The sequence below is a fragment of the Somniosus microcephalus genome, chromosome 17 (assembly GCF_052327205.1).
Source record: "Somniosus microcephalus isolate GS21.2 chromosome 17, FLI_Smic_1.0, whole genome shotgun sequence".
NCBI classification, from domain to species: Eukaryota; Metazoa; Chordata; class Chondrichthyes; order Squaliformes; family Somniosidae; genus Somniosus; species Somniosus microcephalus.
Window position 1 is genome coordinate 12,025,566 of NC_141003.1, and position 21,691 is coordinate 12,047,256.

At 45.2% G+C, this 21,691-nt stretch overlaps 1 protein-coding gene across 1 annotated transcript; it reads left to right on the top strand.

The window, feature by feature from the left end:
• The first annotated feature begins 3,132 nt into the window (after positions 1 to 3,132).
• mrpl42 (mitochondrial ribosomal protein L42) lies at positions 3,133 to 18,042 on the top strand. The gene is made up of 5 exons (XM_086009915.1): positions 3,133 to 3,246; positions 14,693 to 14,756; positions 14,842 to 14,926; positions 16,195 to 16,358; positions 17,734 to 18,042. The coding sequence occupies exons 1-5, from the start codon at positions 3,168 to 3,170 to the stop codon at positions 17,777 to 17,779; spliced, it is 438 nt and encodes a 145-aa protein (XP_085866041.1). The 5' UTR covers positions 3,133 to 3,167; the 3' UTR covers positions 17,780 to 18,042.
• Positions 18,043 to 21,691: the final 3,649 nt, after the last annotated feature.

Here is a 21,691-nt window from a genome sequence, read left to right on the forward strand (position 1 = left end):
GTGACATCAAGCCGCCACGCCGGTTCGTACACTCCCTACTAGCGGATTCTGGGGGGAGCTGTGTGGCGTACCGATCACAGAAAGGACACAATCCGCTTTTCGGTCCGTAGACTATAAATCAGGCGTCATGCCTTTAAGAAGGATCACACCTTTAAGAAACTCGATCTGCAACATAGTTAAGCCCAGAGCGGGGGAGGAGCAGTCGAAGCTGTGGACTGATGAAAGGCAGTCGGACTTGGTGTAGTCTCTGACGCCATTTTTATGTTCAACATGCAGTCTCAACAATTAAACCATTTCTGTTGAACCTCTCCGAGTTCAGTATTTTTTGCTAGGAGTACATAGACTCCTACAACAGTAAGTTAAAATATCACATTATTCTTGTTATCATTAAAACATGATATAACCTGCAGTGCCCACCAGCCATGAACCCCTCGCCTTCCCTCTCATCGCTAAGTACTCCCTCTATCTCCCCTACTCTCCCCTCCTAGCCCACACCCCTTCCACAGGCTCATGGAATAGGTAGGTCAGTAGCAGCTTGGATAAGGAATTGGCTTAAGGACAGAAAACAGCGAGTTGTGGTAAATGGCTGTTTATCAGACTGGAGGATGGTAGACAGTGGTATTCCCCAAGGGTCAGTGCTGGGGCCACTGCTTTTTTTGATATATATAAATGACCTGGATATTGGAATACAGAGTAGAATTTCTAAATTTGCTGATGATACCAAACTTGGGGGTGTGGCAAACAGTGAGAATGATACCAATCGACTGCAACAGGACATAGAAAGGCTGGCAGAATGGGCAGACAAGTGGCAGATGGAATTTAATACAAAGAAGTGTGAGGTGATGCATTTTGACAGAAGGAACAGGGAGAGGCAATATACACTTAATAGCACAGTTTTAAAGAGTGTGCAGGGACAGAGGGACCTGGGAGTTAATGTGCATAGGTCCCTGAAGGTGGCAGGAATATTGAGAGAGTGGTTAGCAAAGCATATGGGATCTTGGGTTTCATAAATACAGGTATTGAGTACAAAAGTAGAGAAGTTATGCTAAACCTTTATAAAGCGCTGGTTAGGCCACAACTGGAGTATTGCGTCCAGTTCTGGTCACCACACTTTAGGAAGGATGTGAAGGCCCTTGAGAGGGTGCAGAGGAGATTTTCCAGAATGGTTCTGGGGATGGGGGATCTTAGCTACAAGGACAGGTTGGAGAGGCTGGATTTGTTTTCATTAGAGCAAAGGAGATTGAGGAGTGATTTGATAGAGGTGTACAAGATTATGACGGGTTTGGATAGGCTAGACGGGGAAAGGCTGTTCTCACTAGTTGATGGTACAAGGACTAGGGGACACAGATTTAAGGTTTTGGGCAAGGGGGATGTGAGGAAAAGCTTTTTTACGCAGCGAGTGGTGAGGACCTGGAACTCGCTGCCGACGGAAGTGGTGGAAGCGGAGACACTCAATGTTTTCAAGGGAGACTGGATAGGCACTTGAGGGAAATAAACTTGCAGGGCTATGGGGATAGAGCGGGGGAATGGGACTGACTGGATTGCTCAACAGAGCCGGCACGGACTTGATGGGCTGAATGGCCTCCTTCTGTGCCATTATGACTCTATGGGCAAAAAATCTGTTGCTTTGCGCCTTTAGTTAGTGCCCTAAGAGGGCGCAAAGCAACTAGCGCCCGGGCGCGGCGATGTTTGCGCCGTTCGCGAAATTGACCAGACATTTTGCGGCGGCGCTAAACACTACCGCCATGATCTCCTGCACCCACAGATTGTGATGTCAGTCAAGCGTGCAGTGCCCCAGACCGGATATTGAGTGGCACCCCCGCCTGCCGCTAGAAAAGACAGGTTGAGTGGAGCGTTTTGCACTCGGAAAGGGACTGGGGGAGCGCTATTTAAAGGCGACTGCTTCCTGCCTTTTTTTGTCAGCGACATTTTTGCACCACGCATTCTGAGAGAGAGAGACTTCTGGAGAGATTCAACGCTGTGTGAAGGAGTTTTGGGGACTGAGCAGCACTTTGCAGGTTCATTTTGATTTGACCTTCCTTGTATCGATTTAGAAGAGACTGTGGGGGCTGCACTCTGAGCTCTTTCCCTGGGCCTCTCCATTGTTCTTTCCAGCAGATTTGATGTACAGGTCTCTCCAGGCCGAGATTCAAGGCTGCAATGAGCAGGGTGTGGATGGAGAGCAAGATCGACCCTCCCCTTTAAGAACTGGCCGGCGCCATTGTGTCTGTGTTCCATTGCTGACTGACATCACATGAGCTTCGCCAGCGCTCTGAGGTAGCGCCTCACTCCTCGACGTTAGCGCCTTAAGACAGGTGTGTAGTGCCTGATTTAGCGCTCCAATCACCTCCAGGGGCGATAGAAGCCAAGTTTTCCATCGGAGGCGATAATTAGCGCCAGGCGCTAAACTTTGCGCCCGGACGATAATTGCGCCACAAACGGGTCGATACCGAATTTCTCCCCCTATGACTATGACCTCTCCTCCTCCCTATCCCCTTTTTAATAATTCTACTTCAAAACAATTTTATCTACCAGTCTTCATTCCTAAAATGGCATGTTTGGAACATTAACCTGCCATTTCACTCGACTGATGCTGGCCTGTTGTATGCTTTTTGCATTTTCTGTTCTTTCGCTTAAAAGGGAAAATAGTTTGTTTGATAAAATGACAGCAACTTCTGACCAAAGTTCTGAACATGGGGTTGGGGGTGACTTTGATGATCAAGATTCTATGTTTATTTTTAAGTGAGATTTGTCAATATCGATTAGTTAAAATGAGTGATGCTCTCTCTAAATGTGGCGTCTGATGCTTAAATTACAACCTTCAGCTTCTCCTGCCCCAATTTCACCCACCTATTTCTTTAACCCAGTTGATAAACTAATATAGAAGCTATTCGATTCCTCGTCCTCCAATGCCATGAACTCTGAGAGGACACAGAACTGCACTGGAGCCTTCTGACAGGAATGATTTGTGAAATAACAACAGAAAGTGCTGGAAACACTCAGCAGGTTAGGCAGCATCGGGGAGAGAGAAACCGAGATAATGTTTCGGCTCGAACCCTCCGACATGGTTTGTGCTGAGACTGGAGCTGCGGATCCGGAACCCGTGCTGCGGGCTGAGGTTTCCAATCGGATCACTTTGTAGAGGGACTCGGTCCACTTCCGGTACCATGGCGCTGGCGGCGGGCCGGCTGCTGGATTCCGCCCTCGGCCGGCTGCTTCCCCGGGGCGGAGCGGCGGCCCTGAGAGGTACCGAGCGCTGCGGGGGAAGATCAGCGAGTGACGGGGCAGGAGGGCCCCGAGTGTCAGAGCACAGGGTCCCCCGGCCACTGGGACCCCAACATAATGAGACCGAGCCCCTCCCCCGGGGACCAGACACCGACCCCCCCCCCCCCCGGGACCAGACACCGACCCCCCCCCCCCCCCCCCCGGAGACCAGACACCGACCCCCCCCGGGGACCAGACACCAACCCCCCCCCCCGGGACCAGACACCGACCACCCCCGGGGGTAAACACTGGCCTGTACGGGAGTGAGGGGGATCCCAGGTGTCTGATCTTTGTGTGTCATTTTTTGCAGCCTTGATATTTCACTCGTACTCATGACTCAGTAAAATTCAGCATTTGTAATAGGGACATAGAATACAAGAGTAAAGAATTAGTTATAAATTGATATAAAACATCAGTTAGGCCATAGTTGGATACTGTGTTCAATTTGAGCATCCTATTATAGAAAGGGCATTCAAGCCACAGAGAGTATACAGCGTAGATTACATAGGATATACGGCACAGAAACAGGCCATTCGGCACAACCAGTCCATGCCAGTGTTTATGTTCCACTGGAGCCTCCTCCTGTCTTTCCTCAACAGGTATGATGTACTCGCTACCTGTGAGGACAAGGAGAGAGACTGCAGGGAGGACAGCCACAATGCAGACCAAGGCACCGTGGCTCAGAAGGCTGTACAAGGCAGCGGGGGGAGCAGAATAGAAATGTGGTAGTGATAGGGGACTCTATAATTAGGGGGCTAGATAGCGTCCTCTGCAGCCATGAACGAGAATCCCGAAGGGTGTGTTGCCAGGGTAAGGAATATCTCACAGCGGCTGGAGAAGAATTTGGAAATGGAGGGGGTAAATCCAGTTGTTGTGGTCCATGTTGGAACAAACGACAAAGGTAAGAACAGGGAGGAGGTCCTACTGAAAGAGTTTCAGGAGATCAGCTCTAAATTAAAAAGCAGGTAATAATCTCTGGGCTATTGCCCGAGCCACATGCAAATTGGCATAGAAGCAGTCAGATCAGGAGAATTAACACGTGGCTAAAGGGCTGGTGTGGGAAAGAGGGACACTGGCACCAGTTCTGGGACAGGAAGGAGCTGGACCGATGGGACCGGCTCCACCTGAACCAGGATGGGACCCGTGTCTGAGCGGAAAGGGTAAATAGGAAGGTGGCAAAGGCTTTAATCTAGTAAGACGGGGGGAAGGGTCTGCAAGAAACATAAGCAGCCTAAATATAAACAAAACAGGAAAAGAGAGCATAAGAAAGAATAAAGTAAGGGAGGACATTGACAGCAAGGGAACAAATAGAGTTATAGAACAGGAGTCTAAAAAGATGGTTAAACATAAAGTGAGAGGAAATCCTATTAAAAATGAGTTAAACTGTCTGTACAGCAATGCACACAGTGTCCGTAATAAAAGAGGGGAGCTGGAGGCAATCATGCGTTGGGAGGAACCAGACATAGTAGGGGTTACTGAGACATGGTACAGAAAAATCAGGACTGGGAATTAAACATTGCAAGGTATAACATATTTAGAAAAGATAGGGGAAAAAGGGGAGGTGGAGTAGCTGTACTTATTAGGGATAACATAATGGCAGTAGAAAAAAGGGACGTAGATATCAGCAAGACAAAAATAGAATCCATATGGATAGCGATAAAAGATAATAAAGGATCAATCACACTAATAGACGTAGTCTACAGACCACCTAATAGTGGAAGGGAGGTGGAGGAAGAACTATGCAGACAAATTAGAGAAATGAGTAAAAAACATAGAATAATAATCGTGGGGGATTTCAACTACTCCCATATTAATTGGACAGAAGAGGTAGGTAAAGGGAGGGGGATAAGGGAATGGAGTTCCTACAATGTGTACAGGACTCCTTTCTAACCCAATATGTAAAAAGCCCAACAAGGGAGGATTCGCTATTGGATCTAGTTATGGGGAATGAGCCAGAGCAGATAAGAGAAGTAAAAGTAGGGGAACATATAGGCAATAGTGACCATAATATAATACGCTTTAAGATGACAATAGAGAAGGACATAAGAATGACAAAAACCAAGTTAATAGATTGGAGAAAAGCTGATTTTGAGGGGCTGAGAATAGAACTTGGGAAGATAAAATGGGCAACAATATTGGCAAACAACGATGTAGAACGACAATGGGAAACATTTAAAACGGTGCTCAACAGAGTGCAGGAAAAATATATTCCGCTAAAAGGAAAGAACAAACTAAACACTAATGAGACTCCATGGATGAATAAAAACATCAGGGAACAATTGAGGGTAAGGAAAGAGGCATACATTAAGTGCATAAATAGCAGAGGAGTGCATGATAAGAGAGAATATGAAGGGATTAGGAGAGAAGTCAAAAAAACAATTAGGAAGGCAAAGAGGACTATGAAATTAAATTATCAAGGAACATAAAACAAAATAGTAAAATACTTTACAGGCACATCAATAAAAAAAGGAGGTTGGGATGGGAATAGGGCCATTAAGGGATGGACAGGATAATACCACAGGTAACGATAGGGAGATGGCAGAAATATTAAATAGTTATTTCGCTTTGGTATTTACCAGGGAGATAGAACAGGTGGATATGACATTGGATGATGAGTAATGAGATAAGTGCAATTAAAATTTAAAAAGGGGATATATTAAATAAACTAATCAAACTCAAAGAGGATAAAACCCCTGGTCTGGATGGATTACATCCGTGCATTTTAAAAGAATCTATGGAATAGATAGCAGAGGCATTACTACACATTTAATAATTTGTTAGAAAAAGGTGTAGTGCCAGAGGACTGGCGGATAGCTAACGTAATACCGATATTTAAGAAGGGGGATAGAACATGTCCAGGGAATTATAGACCAGTCAGCTTAACATCGGTGGTAGGAAAAATAATGGAATCCCTACTAAAGGAGAGAATAGAAGAACACCTAGAAATGAAAAGTATAATATAATGAATAGCATGGATTTCAAAAGGGAAAATCTTGCTTGACCAACCTTATTGAATTTTTTGAAGAGGTAACAGAGAGAGTAGACAATGGTAATGCAGTAAATGTAATTTATCTAGATTTTCAAGGTACCCTGCAATAGACTAATGAATAAGGACAGAGAATGCGGAGTCAGGGGACAAGTAGCAGAATGGATTGCTGGCTGGCTTCAGGACAGAAAGCAGAGAGTAGGGGTGAAAGGTAGCTATTCACAGTGGCAGAAGGTGGGTAGTGGTGTTCCACAAGGATCAGTGCTGGGACCACTGCTGTTCACAATTTATATTAATGATTTAGATTTTCGAATCAAAAACACTATTTCTAAATTTGCAGATGATACCAAATTAGGGGGATAGTCAATACTGAAGCGGACTGCAGCAAGTTACAGGAGGACATGAATAAACTTGCAGAATTGGCAAATGAAGTTCAACACAGATAAATGTGAGGTATTACATTTTGGTAGGAAGAATAGGGAGGTCACTTATCACTTGGAGGGTGCGAGTCTGGGTGGGGTAGAGGAACAAAGGGATCTCGGAGTATAAATACACAAATGATGATAGTGTATGGTTATGCTGATAGATTTAGGTCACCCCTCAGCCTTCTTTTTTCAAGAGAAAAGAGACCCAGCCTGTTCATCCTTTCCTGATATGTATACTCTCGCATTTCTGGTTTCATCCTTGTAAATCTTCTCGGCACCCTCTCCAGTGCCTCTATATCCTTTCTATAATATGGTAACCAGAACTGTAGGCAGTACTCTAAAAGTGGTCTAACTAAGGTTCGATACAGGTTTAGCATAACTTCCCTACTTTTCAATTCTATCCCTCTAGAAATAAACCCTAGTGCTTGGTTTGCTTTTTTATGGTCTTGCTAACCTGTGTCGCTACTTTTAGTGATTTGTGTATTTGTACTCCGAGATCCCTTTGTTCCTCTACCCCACCCAGACTCGCACCCTCCAAGTGATAAGTGACCTCCCTATTCTTCCTACCAAAATGTAATACCTCACATTTATCTGTGTTGAACTTCATTTGCCAATTACTTGCCCATTCTGCAAGTTTATTAATGTCCTCCTGTAATTTGTTACCATCGTCCTCAATTTGTTCTCATCTGCAAATTTAGAAATTGTGTTTTTGATTCCAAAGTCTAAATCGTTAATATAAATTGTGAACAGCAGTGGTCCCAGCACTGATCCTTGTGGAACACCACTACCCACCTTCTGCCACTGTGAATAGCTACCCTTTACTCCCACTCTCTGCTTTCTGTCTTGAAGCCAGCCAGCAATCCATTCTGCTACTTGTCCCCTGACTCTGCATTCTCTGACCTTGTTCATCAGTCTATTATGGGATGCCTTATCGAAGGCCTTTTGAAAATCTAGATAAATTACATCTACTGCATTACCCTTGTCTACTCTCTCTGTTACCTCTTCAAAAAATTCACCAGGATGATGCCAGCTATGAGGCGAGACTTCAGAATCTAGACTATTTTCACCTGGGGCAGAGGAGGTTGCGAGAGATTTAATAGAGGATTTTACAATTATGAAAGGTTTTGATAGCATGGATAGGGAAATATTGTTTCTTCTGGTTGTGGAGTCCGTGACGATAGATCATCAATTTAAGTTTATCTCTAAGAGAGTGAGGAGAGAAGGTAGGAGAAATTCCTTTACACAGAGGGTTCTTAATCTTTGATTTGTTGGGTATCCCCGGCAGTTTTGAATCAACACTTTTGCAGCAGTAGGTCAGGGTTCTCTGATCCTGTTCATTGTTAAAAGAACATTGCCGCTCCTTAATTAACCTCAGCAGCAGGTTTGCATTAGGTTAGTCTGAATCGAGTGCTTTGTTAACTTTAATAGATTTAGAAATAGAATGTTCCTTTTGAAGATAACCTTTTGAAATGTTTCACCCAGTTCTAAATCCGATTTATGCCTGTTGCTGTGCTGCATCCCGCCACAGGGGGAAGCTCCTGTGGCTAAGTCATAAACCCATTCTTTTTTAATGGGCTCACAATCTCGTTACACGTAGCAGAGGGAGTGAATCTTCTCCAATGTTCGAATTGACATTCAAAAACGTTTGGGTAGAGAATCAGATTTCTGACTGTAAGCAAACCACTTGTGTAACTGCCCCAATAACAGTAAAATTCTGAGTAAATCCATCCTCCCCTTAAACTAAACTAAACGTGATTCATTTGAGTTCAAATCCCAGCGTGGCAAGTTGTGAAATTGAGTTCAATAAATCTGGTAATTTGTGGGCTGGCAGCAGAAAGAATGACCAGAGAAGCTTCTGGACTGTTGTAAAAACACAACTGGTTCACTAATGTCCTTCGGGGAAGGGAACCTGCAATTCTTACGTGGTGTGGCCTGCGTGCAATCCGAGTCCCACACTACATGATTGACTCTTAATGCCCTGAGAGCAACTGAGATTGGGCAATAAATGCTGCCTTGCCAATGTTGCCTACATCCTGATCAATGTTTTTAAAAAATTGGGTTAGAGGTGCTCGGAGAGTCCTTTGAGTATGCCACAAAGGATCAATTCCATTTCCGTCTCTCATTGCAAGTCGTCTCCTATCATAGAATCATACAGCAGAGGAGGAGGCCATTTGGCCCATCATGTCTGTGCCTCTCCTCCCAATTGGTCATTATTAAAAAGATAATAGCAGGTTTGAGCCTTCACTGGTGGGGCAGTAGGTAGAAGGGGCTCCTCGCAGTATGACTCACCATAACATGCCTGAGTGCCCCCATTCTCCTGCCTATAGCATAGGCACACACCCCGTACCCCAACCAACCACCCCTTTGTTTTGGGTTTCCCCTCCCCCTTTCCTTTTTTTTCTCTCTCCCACATGGCAGCTGTCTCTTATCCTGCCAGTACACTTCACACCTAATCTGAGCTGTCTTTTGTCTCCACTGTCCTATTACCATCTCGTCTGGTTTTGAATACCTCTTAATGTCTCTTCACTTCTTTTGTTCTATCGCAGCCCTGCCTTCGATCTATTTCATTTCCTTTCCAGTTTTGAAAAAGGGTTTCGACCCGAAACGTCGACTCTAAATTCTCTCCACGGATGTTGCCTGGCCTGCTGAGTTTTTCCAGCATTTTGTGTTGTTATTTCGGATTTCCAGCATCCGCAGTATTTTGCTATCCAACCAGTACTACCTGTTGGAGATGTGGTGCTTCAGCTACTCATTCAGGGTAGGCACCAAGCTGTAGAAGTAAGAGACAAAAACGTTAGAAGTAGGTCAGTCAGCATCTGCACAAAGAACATTTCTGATGTTCATCAAAATGTGGAATGTGATGCTTTATCAGAATGTGGGAAAAAAAATACACAGTATTTAAAAATGAACAGAGCAAAGGGACGAGGCAGGAGGATATATATATACACATACACACCTATGAGGGAGGAATCGTATGTAGAATGACCTGTAAAGTGCTTTAAAGGGAAATGGGAGATGCTTGAATAGCTAAAGTGATATTAACATACGATATGATGGGAAGAACTATAATAAAAGAAACAAAAGATAATTATGAAACACAGACGATATGAATAGCTATTTGGGGGGGGGGGGGGCGCAGGTGAGTCAGGTCTGAAGTAGAAACCAGAAGGGCTGGTAGAGCAGATCAGAGTCCAGTAGCCTGAGAAGGCAAAAAAAACCAAGGCGGTTGGCCTACTTTATTTCTCCTCAGACTGCTTTAACAGCTCTTCGCTTTACAGCTACCTTAATAGGATGCTGCTTAGTAAATGAGTGGCTAATGGGCTCTAGCTTCAATCTGTTTATGGCTTCAGCTGCAGAAGTGAGGCAATTATTGGTCACACCAACTGCCATCAAGTCCATCCAATCGGTGGTCACACATGCTTCATGCCTGGAGAAGTCCGTGTTCCATGTTTATATTGAATGTGAGAGGTTGTAGCCCCTCTTCCATTATTTGAAGGGGCTGCTCCTCGAGTTTTGGCTGCACTTCAGTCTCATGCTCCTGATCTTTGGTCACCTGTTGCGGCGGGGAGCAGGCAGGACGGGGGACTTCCTCGTAGGACTGTTTCTGGGCCTGGCCAAAGTGGCCATCAACTGGTCCAGGCAGCGGGCGGTCGAGGGGGTTGTTCAGCCCGACTGCCTGCCTCTCGTTCGCGCCTGGGTGGCCCTGGAGATGGAGCACGCGGTGTCTGCCGGCACGCTCGAGGCCTTCTGCGACCGGTGGGCACCGCGGGGACTGGAGTGCATCGTCACCCTGGGCAATGTAATTTTAATTTCATTTGTTAAGTTTCCTTTAAAGTTTTTTGTTAAGTTATAGTTTATTTTTTGTACAAAAGATTACACAGGCTTCATGATCAGCAATATCCTTTTCGTGGTTGAGCACAATTACCTGTGCACATGGCATCAATCAGCCCAACTTAATAGTCATTCTTTGTTGCAAGGCCAGTTTCCTGTCGGGTGGGTTCGTCTCTTGTTGGCTCTCCATTTTGGGAGCGGGGAGGAAGATACTATCACCTTAACGACAACCAGAAAGAACATCATCTGTTTGGAAGGAGGGAGAGCCAATTTAACCTTCAACATTAGGTGGGTGTTTTGGTGCACTCTCCACAAAAGACTGTTACTTATAGGTGAGGCGAAGAAAGAAAAAAAAGGCTGGGGTGGGGTGAATTTGTACCGTTGTTCCAGGACTGGCCAGAAATCATTCAGCAAGGTCATCAAGAGACGTTCTTACCATCTTGGGAGTCCTCTGGGGCTCCACATCATGTGATTTCTGAGGAATATACATGGAACCCACAAGTCAAGGTCTACAATCCCTTAAAGAATATTTTTGCCCAGACAAGGTTAGATGAGCACGCCCCAACTTGTACTGCAGCTAGATGCTGGTCACTGAGCTCATTTTGTATCTCGTGCCACGGCACTTCAACAACTTGGGTGATGAATCATTGGCACGTGTTTCCTGTAAGGCAAGGAAAAAGGAAAAGGCCACTCTCGGACTTCTTACCAGTCAAGGAGTTGGCTTTCTCAATGTAGAGGAGACTTCATCATAAGCATCGAATGCATTGTAATTAGATTGGAGGGAGTACATGTGGGGTCCTGGACAGTGGGGGGGAAAGGGGGTGACTATGCAGGTATTGTGGTTGCTATGATTACCTGAATACATGCCAGGGATAAGTAAGCCAGCAGTGATGGAAGAGAGAATGAGGGTATTGTGGAGGGAACAACCACACTGGGAAGCAGAGGAAGAGACTTTTGGTGGTCAAATCAAATTATAGGGGGTAGAAGATGATCTGGCAAGAGTTAGTGGGATAGAAGGCCAGGACAAGAGGGACCCTAGTATGAGAAGAGGAATGGGTGGAGAGCGGAGGTGAAGGAAAGTGAAGAGTTTGAGATGGATCGTGTAAACGTATGGGACTGGTGGGAAAAGTAGATCGTGAAATTCCCCAACCGAAGGAGAGCAGGAAGCAGCACCAAAACAATATAACTGGAGAAGAGATGAGGGAGCGAGACTGAGTAGGAATGGAAGCAGAAAAGGTTGGTGATGGATGGGAATTGGCTGGGGTGCTGCTCAAGGAAGCAGAGGGTCCGCGGATCATCCTGGTGACTAATCGAGGTGTAGTAGGACTGATCGTGCGAAGAGTAGACACTTGGGGCGAGAGTCAAAAGCAATAACTTGATCGTGTCTATTCAGTGCCCTGGCACTGGCGTGAAGTGACTAAGTACTAGGAACAAAGATTGAAACTGAGTCCCAAGTGTAAATGGGGCACCTGTGATTTATATTTGGCATGATTTATTGCAAGTTGTAGAGAGTTACTAGGTAATCATAGCTGTACAGGATAGTATAAATAGATGATTCTTCAGCTGTTCAGTCACATGCATGTATTACATAGAATTAGAGAATATACAGCACAGAAACAAGCCATTCAGCCCAACTAGTCCAGGCGGTGTTTATGATCCACTCGAGCCTCCTCCCATCCTTCCTCATCTAACTCTCTCAGCGTAATCCTCTATTCCCTTCTCCCTTATATGCTTAGAATTAATGTTCTGCTTTGCTACCCAGTCTGATTTCCCACTCCTCCTCTCCTTGGTTCCTGCCGCTTATAGTCCCCCTCCCTGTTCATGGCCAGACCAATTACCTACCCCATCCTTCACTTCTCCCTGTTGAACTTCTGTTCTGCTGCCATTCCAGGCTCCTGTCTTCTCTTCGGTTCACAGCTTCCCTGTGCTCCAGCCTGGACACCTTCGACGCTGTCTAGTGCAGTACGTGGCACTAGCTGTCTGTGAGCAAGGGGAACACGGAGCACGGACCCCATCTCTTTGAGCACCCTCAGGTGACCGTCATCAGGGCCAGCAGCCTGATCTATTTTAAGATCCCTTATTCAAGCCAGTACTATATCCGTGTCTACTGGGACAATTTCTATTACAGCATCAATCCTAGTGAAGACTGATGCAAAGTAGCCATTTAAAACCTCTGCCAACTCCTAGGAGTCCACCCAACCCTGCCCTGAGGAATCTTTCAACAGCCCCATACAGTCTTTAATGGCCCTGACTCCTAACATAGGTTAAAAAGACCTTTCTATTTCTAGCGCAGCTATCCGATTTCCTCTTCTCCAACGTCCTTTTGGCTGCTCCGATCACTTTTCTTCTTCCATGTCACCAATATCCCTGCCTAGTAGCGTACCCAATCAACTTTGAAGTCATCTGCCATCTTTGCAAACAAAATGATTCATTCTCTGGATGTGGGCGTTACTGTCGAGGCCGGCATTTATTGCCCATCCCTAGTTGCCCTGAGAAGGTGGTGAGTCTTCTTGAGCTGCTGGTAGTGATTTGACACAACTGAACGGCTTGCTAGGCCACTTGGAGTCAACCGCGTTGTCATGTATAGGCCCGACTAGGTAAGGACGGCAGGTTTCCTTCCCTAAAGGACATTCGTGAACCAGTTGAGTTTTTACAACAATCTGACAGCTTCATGGTCACTATTACTGGCACAGGTAGACTATCCTTTATCCGAAAACCTTGGGACCAGCTGTGTTTCGGTTTTCGGAATTTTTTGGATTTCAGAAGGTTTTCATCTCCATATCTGACAACAAACACTGTTGCTTAGCAACAGCTTGTAAACACTCGGGCCCTGCCTTGGAGTCTCTGAAGCTGTTGCTAAGCTACAGAGACTCTTTCCACAGCCTGACTGTTTAAAAAAATGCATGGGGAAGAAAAAAAACCTAACAAAACGGCTGCTAATTTCTGCCGTTGGATCGAGGTTTCCGGCTCCCCCTGCTCCGTATCTGAATTCCTTGACTTAGCGGGGGTCTGGGGCTCGACTGCTGCCGCCAGTTGTGGGAAAGCCGGATATCGGCTGACTCCTACACTAGTAGTGGGTGGGGGGAAGAAAAGACTATTGGACGGGCCGCTGTATTGTTGGGTTCACTCTCCCGGTACCTCCTTCACACTGCCCGGCTCGGCCTGCAATCTCCTACCCAGGAGGGAACTCTGTGACCCTCTGCCCCGCTCACAGGGAAAGGCAGAGCTCCCGGACCACTCCTGTCAATTTTGGCGCCACTCGGGTCATGTCGTGCGCACGACTTACGCTCCACGAAAAAACTTTCGGTTTTTGGAAGTGCGGATAAAGGATAGTCTACCTGTACCAGCTTTATTAAACCTGAATTTAAATTGTCAAACTGCCATGGTGGAATTGAACCCATGTCCTCTGGATTACTAGTGCAGTAACAGGACCACTGCACCACCGTACTCCATTTAGCCCTCTTAAATCTGGTATTAGCATTGATGGGGGGGTGGGGGCTACTTGAACGACTGCAGTCTTTGTGATAATGGTGCTAGGTAGTGAATCTGATCATTCTTAATGTGCCTCATAGCAATTTTATTTTTAGACAACTAACCACTCTAGAGGGCAGTAAGAGTTAGCCACGTAGTGTGGGACTGGAGTCGCGTGTAGGTCAGACCGAGTAAGACTTTCAAAATCCCTTCCCCGAAGGACACTAGTGAACCAGTTGGTCATTTTTCACCCTAGTGCTAGCCCACAAATGACCAGGTTTATTGAGTTCAATTTCACAATTGGTTGTAGTGGGATTTAAACTCGACCTCTGGTTTGCTATTTGCAGTACCATAATCCGTACACTGCTGTACCCTTTCATTACCCTTGTCTGTATGATCAGTTTAGTATATGAACTACATGAATTATAAATTACAGTTTTAGCTCTTTAAAAAAAAAAAGGTAGAAAAATGAATTTATTTTGCACTGCAAAGTACAGTGGGATAGAAATATTAGAATGATATTACCCTGACACTTTGTGTTCACATCCAAATCTTAATAAATAACTGGAATAGATGCATATAAAGTTTTTTTTTTAAATCCGGCCCATAAAAATCTTTGCAATCATGTCTTTTTCCAATAGTAAGATAACTGAATGAAGATGTTTTTGTGATAATGGTGTGAGCGACTAATTCTGAGCTGTGTTATCTTGTGCAGGTGGAGAGAGGGGTTGTGTTTGTCACAAGTCTACATATGCTGCTCTTCCCAACGACTACAACTGGTGAGTAACTGCATTCCTGATTGTTCACATCCATGTACGTCAGCTGTCGGATTCTGTTACTGAAACGGCTTTCATCTCTTGGCAGCAAAGTTGACCTTGCAGTGACATCAGATGGGCGGACAATAGTCTGTTACCACCCGTCCGTGGACATCCCGTACAAACACACCAAGGTAGAACTGAACGTTCTGTGGATTCTCACTTTGAGGGGTTTTGTGGAAGTCTGGATTGCAGTATTCATGTTACAACGATGTATATGTATAAGTTTGTAGGCTTAGTATTACTTGGCGCTCGCTGCTCACTCCTGACGAGATGAGTTTGAATCGCGATAACATACTTTTCACATTTACCACAACGAGCCAAACTCCTAATAATCCTCCATCTGTTTTTCTTCCATTGTTGTAATCACAGTCCCCAGTAACGTTAACAAGGGATAGCTGACAGACACCCTTTTCACTTTTGGTGCACTGGAGTATTAACACCTTGTGCTAAAGACTGGGAGAATGCAGGTTTGACTCCCTGTGCTCTATTCTGGATTAGTAGGTCATTGGTGACATGCTTTCCAAGCGTAACAGCTAAAGAGGCTGTGGTGGATGTCTGAACGCAGTCAGTTTGCCTAATTGTCCTTTGTGGGTCAAAACATGGGATACGAACAACACTGGGGTGAAAACGGAGGGGTTATTGGCCATTGTTAGGGGGTAAATACACTGAACAAAAAACATTACAAACTTTTTCATTTGGAGAGTGAAGGTTCAGATTCATTTGTCTGGAGAAAAATAAATGACAATTTATCATATTTCTAACTTTCCCTGCACTGAAGTGTGCAATTTTTCTTTGTTTCTATTGGTGTTTTGTTTCTGAATTGCTTAATATGGCTTCAAATTTCAAAGAGCTCCCCAATCTCAGTAGCACAGTTCCCCATATGGTGAATTCTGTTGACAGCTGTTCTGCTGGGAAGAGGCAGAGGGGGGAGGCTTTCTCTCATAGGGACGGGGAGTGGGGGAGGAAATAGGCGACCCACCCAAGCTGTTGTTGTGCATGTCCTGATAACTTTACAGAGCAACAATGACAACTTGCATTTATATCGCACCTTCAGTGAAGAAAAATGTCCCACAGCGCTTTACAAGAATGGACGCTGAGCCAAAGGGATGACCAAAAGCTTAGTCAAAAAGGTAAGTTTTAAGGAAGAAAGGGAGGTGGCAAGGTGGAGTTTAGGTAGGGAATTCAATAATGGGGTTAGGCAGCTGAAGGCACGGCATCAACAGAGGCCAGAGTGTGTGTGGAGTGTGTGTGTAATGGTCTGCGCTATCTTCTTTCGTGTTCTCTTTTTATCTATTAAAGAAAATCCGTGACAGCAATTTGTAACTTACCCTGTTATCAGTCGAATGATGAACGAAATCGACAGCCAATTCCCAGATTTGATCTACACTGTGTTTCACAGCCCATCCCACGACCCTCCCCTGTGGAGAACAAAGAAGAAACTCACGACCAGGTACTAAAGGCCAGGTTAGAAAGAGAAGTGCTGCGTGATAAACAGGCCCCGACAATCGAAGAACTCAGCAAAATGTTCTACACAACAAAGCACCGCTGGTACCCAATTGGGCAGTAAGTACTACTTGAGCAGCTCAGTGGAATGTTCACATAACACAACCACATTGGGTTTCAGTATCTACAAGAGATGTTCACTGAAGCTATGCTTGCTGCAATCTTGAACTGTATTCACCTGTAGAACATCAATCCTCAATCCCAATCCTTGCAGGCTGTATTGTGGTAGAGTATTTAGTAGCACCGATATGAGAGTGGCAGGATTAAGTTCATTTATTTGTAACTCTTCCCTCTCCTCTCCCTGCTCCCAGTGTTTGTTGTGTTTTAAGGGGAAGCTCTGGCTTGCCTTCCATTGTTGTCAGTTTATCTGCTCCACACATTTGACCTACATTGTGCTATTCTTTTGATTTTTAGTGACCATAGACCGAAGTTAAATAATCCATAGGAATCATAAGAACATACAAACAGGAGGAGTCCATTCTGCCTCTCGAACCTGTTCCGCCATTCAGTTAGATCATAGCTGATCTGTATCTTAACTCCATCTATCCGCCTTGGTTCGTAACCCTTAATACCCTTACCTAACAAAGATCCTATCAATCTCAGGGTTGACATTTTCAATTGACCCCCAGCGTCAACAGCTTTTTTGGGGAGAGAGTTCCAGATTTCCACTACCCTTTGTGTGAAGAAGTGTTTTCTGACATTGCCCCTGAATGGCCTGGCTCTGATTTTATGCCCCCTTGCTCTGGACTCTTCCCACCAGAGCAAAAAGTTTCTCTCTATCCTATCAAATCTTTTAATCATCTTAAACACCTCAATTAGATCGCCCCTTAATCTTCTATATTCTAGGGAATACAAGCCTAGTCTATGCAACCTGTCCTCACAATTTAACTCTTTTACCCCCGGTATCATTCTGGTGAATCTGCACTGCAACCCCTCCAAGGCCAATCTATCCTTCCTGAGCTGCAGTGGCCAGAACTGAACGCAGTGCTCCAGATGTGGTCTAACCAGAGCTTTGCACAACTGTAACGTAACTTCCAGCTCTCTTGAGATAGAGGCCAGCATTCCATTAGTCTTTTTGAAAAAAATGTTGTACCTGTCCATTATCTTTTAGTGATTCCTGTACTTGGACCCTAAATCTCTCTGCTCATCCGCAGTTCCGATCTTCTCACCATTTAGAAAATATTCTGATCGATCTTTCTTGGGTCCAAAATGGATGACCTAATTTTCCCACACTGAACTCCCATCTACCACAGTTTTGCCCACTCACTTAATCCACATATTGTTTTCAATTAATGGAAGTTATTTAGTGTTTATTCATTTGTAAGAATCATTAATGAGAAGGTTTAACTATGGAAGCACCAGAACATGGCATGTGTAAGTACATATTTTGTCGATCCATGGTGGAGGAATGAAAATGTCTCCTTTTTGTTTAAAGGTACCACAGGCGGAGGATTAACCCCAATCCCCCAAAAGACAGATGATGCACTTCAATCTCTGGAATTGGCCTCTGCTCCTGGTATCTTGGTGCATCCCAGTGGACAGGAAAGAGCTTCGGCGCTTGTTTAGGAGTTTATGGTTTCAATTTTATGTGGTACTTTCATGTTTGAACTCTTGAAGAAGCAGTCTTGTATGCAAAAGTGAAGTCCTTTGCAAGCCATGGAATGTAACGAGTCTGTTTGGCAGATGATGATTAATTGTCTTCAGTTCGCTATGTAGTGGTTAACGCAATAAAATGTTAAAAATGGATTTTCTCATCTCCGTTATTGTCAACTTTTAAACAATTTGAACTGCTCTCAATCTGCCAGTTTGAGGTATGTGTCCTTCTGAAGGCAATTCGAGGTGAGCTGGACTCCTGTTTGTTTGTCGACTTAAGACCTAAACTAGACTGTCTCGTCACTCCCAGGGCTTCATTCTGTGTGTTCTTTTGGTTTGCATAACAATAGAATACAGCTGGAGACAACTGTATGAAAGGCAGATGTTTCACAAAATTAACACTGCCAATTATTTGGAATACAAACTACTTGAGAGCATTTCAACAGACAAGGACCCATTTCCCAGATCTAGTATAAATATCACATTGTGACTGAGGTGATACAGCAATTCGTCATCTGTGATGATTGCCATGTTTTGATATAGTTGGCAGTAGGCATAATGCTTCATATGTCCTGCTTCATGCGTCCTGTGATTTGACTCGGGTCCCTTCTATGGTTTATAGATCAGCTGTGATCTAACTGAATGGCGGAACAGACTTGAGGGGCTGAATGGCCTACTCCTGTTCCTATGTTCTTGGATACCCAAGGTGGTTCCTTTCCAGTTGTCGAGACAACAAAAAGCTGACTGGCAGTTATGTAAAAAAAATTGTAGTAATAGGTTCTTAATCCTTTTTTGGTTTATTTTCACTCCACTTTTCTGCCTTCTCACCGTACCTCACCATTCACACGTATAAGACGGGTGTCCAGGCAGCCCTTTGTGATTTTGAACTCCTGGACATGTAATGAAAGGTTCCTGCACCCTGTGGGCAAGATTTAAGATCAAGTTTTGGATTTCTAGTGAAAATTGGAGGGCGAAAGGACTCTCAGCATCCTGGAGGGGCTCACCACGACCATGTGTCTCAAAGCCGTTCCCATGAGGGCCTGGTTTTAGCAGCGGGTGATGAGTAAGTCTGGCACGTGGACTTGGACGTCTGTAACATCAGGGTGACTGCCGCATTGCAAACTCTCTCTTTTGTAGGTCTCCACAGCATGTGGAAGGCAGCTGTACATTGTATAACTGGTGAGGAAACTCCCGAGGCTGGGACTGGCAGCTGCTGCTTTACCGAGACTGGGTTACAGGCAGACGAAGTTCAGTATCTCCAACTGGTGAACAGAAATGTAGCCTTATGCAAATCTGTACACTTCTCATTCCCTGGGCAGCAAATCGGCAGCTTCACACTCCATCTGTTGACTTGCTGCCCCGAGAAATCTGCTCCTTGGTGATCTTCTCACTGGTGGTCCTAGTACCGGTTGTACTGGACATCGATGCTTCACTTTTGCAGATGGCTGCAGGCTGCGAATAGCAATTCCAGGACTCTGCATAGATCACAAATGCCCGCCTGCAGCATAGAGTCCATTCCTGGAAAAAAAAGCAGCAGCGTTAGGTCGGAATTCCAGCCAGCATCAGCAATGAAAAGAAGACTGTTTATGAATTAAGGGGGGTGTTAAGGTGCAAGGTGCACCTGAACTGGGGGTGGCGGAGGAGGGGAGTATCTCTGAACTGGGGGTGGCGGAGGAGGGGAGTATCTCTGAACTGGGGGTGGCGGAGGAGTGGAGTATCTCTGAACTGGGGGTGGCGGAGGAGTGGAGTATCTCTGAACTGGGGGTGGAGGAGTGGAGTATCTCTGAACTGGGGGTGGCAGGAGTGGAGTATCTCTGAACTGGGGGTGGCGGAGGAGTGGAGTATCTCTGAACTGGGGGTGGCGGAGGAGTGGAGTATCTCTGAACTGGCGGAGGAGTGGAGTATCTCTGAACTGGGGGTGGCGGAGGAGTGGAGTATCTCTGAACTGGCGGAGGAGTGGAGTATCTCTGAACTGGCGGAGGAGTGGAGTATCTCTGAACTGGGGGTGGCGGAGGAGTGGAGTATCTCTGAACTGGGGGTGGCGGAGGAGTGGAGTATCTGAACTGGGGGTGGCGGAGGAGTGGAGTATCTCTGAACTGGCGGAGGAGTGGAGTATCCCTGAACTGGGGGTGGCGGAGGAGTGGAGTATCTCTGAACTGGGGGGCGGAGGAGTGGAGTATCTCTGAACTGGGGGTGGCGGAGGAGTGGAGTATCTCTGAACTGGCGGAGGAGTGGAGTATCCCTGAACTGGGGGTGGCGGAGGAGTGGAGTATCTCTGAACTGGGGGGCGGAGGAGTGGAGTATCTCTGAACTGGGGGTGGCGGAGGAGTGGAGTATCTCTGAACTGGCGGAGCACCATTCAATAGGATATAGGCTGTGCTCATGCTGATGTTCACAAGAGGTTTGCTGCTTCTTAAAAAAAAAATACTCTGAGGGTGTTGTTAGCAATGCCGGTATTTATTGCCCATCCCTAGTTCCCCTGAGAAGGTTGTGCCGGGCCACCTTCTTGAACCACGACTACCACCATCATTTATAAGCTATGCCCCTAGTTCTTGAACCATTTTTATCACTGTCAACATTGTCAATCCCATCTGCAATTTTGAAACTCCTACTCAATCACCTCAAAAGTCTGTGAGACAAACCCAACCTCCTGAACCTTTCTTTAATATAGATTCCTAAATCCTGGTAATTGATTGTGTCGCTGTACACTGCACCATCTCAAGGCCATATTACCCTTTCTCTGGAATGCTCATCAGCATTAAATACAGGACTCTAGTTAAGGACTGAATGGTAACAATGCCACATCTTTTGATCTGTGTTTTATTGCTCTGCTAATGTCACATGATTCTCTCTTTACTGCAGCCAATCACAGGACATAATGGGGTAGAATATCCGCAGTGGTTTCCCGATCTCCCGCCGTAACTTCGGAAGATCGGCATAAATGGCAGTTTCTCCAGGGTTTCCACTAAAGCTATGATGGAACATCGGGAAACTGCCGAAATTCTACCCTATGTTTCTTTGAACATATTACAGTATTGTGCAATGTCCTTTTACTACAAATTATTGGAAAATGCTAGCCATACAAATTTTCACATTTTGTTTTAAAACTTAAGACAAATTCCCTCGATTTTATAGTCTCTGCAGGACCATGTTTAAAGTTGATGTTTCTTCAGCCTGGTTCTGTAATTCTCTCTGGGAAACCACTGGCTAGGAACAGGGTTAATGCTAGGGGTTTTGGTGAATATTAAGGTATAAATTCAAGTGAGCTGAATCTGGGTCTGCAAAAGAGGTGATATTAAAACTATTAGGTTATTTTTGCTATGGGACAGTAATTTCAGCCTTGTTTGGGTCTCCATGATGCACTTGATGTACCACAAACAGCAATCAAAAGCTAAGTGCGAAGTTGAAAGAGATCGAGGGTGTTTGGTAGACTTGGCACTTAACATGTCTGTCACTGTGGAGTATCAATTAACCAAACAAATACAACACTATTAGATTACAAAATCAGTAGAGTACAAGTCAGAGGATGTTAGTGCGGTGATGTGATCACACTTTGATACTCTGTCCAGTTTTGAATACTGAGATACAAGGGAGATTTAAAGGCCTTAGCATCGGAGGACTGAACTATGAGAAAAGACTGGAGAAACTTGGGGTCTGCATTTTGTAAATGGTGAGAGAGAACCTCAGAGGCCTAAGAAAGCAAACAGTGTATAAAAAAAGGAAATCTGAAACACTTACGAATTAAACCATGACACTAAACTAGGGCACTAGTTCAAACTGGTGAAAGGCAAATAAAGAGC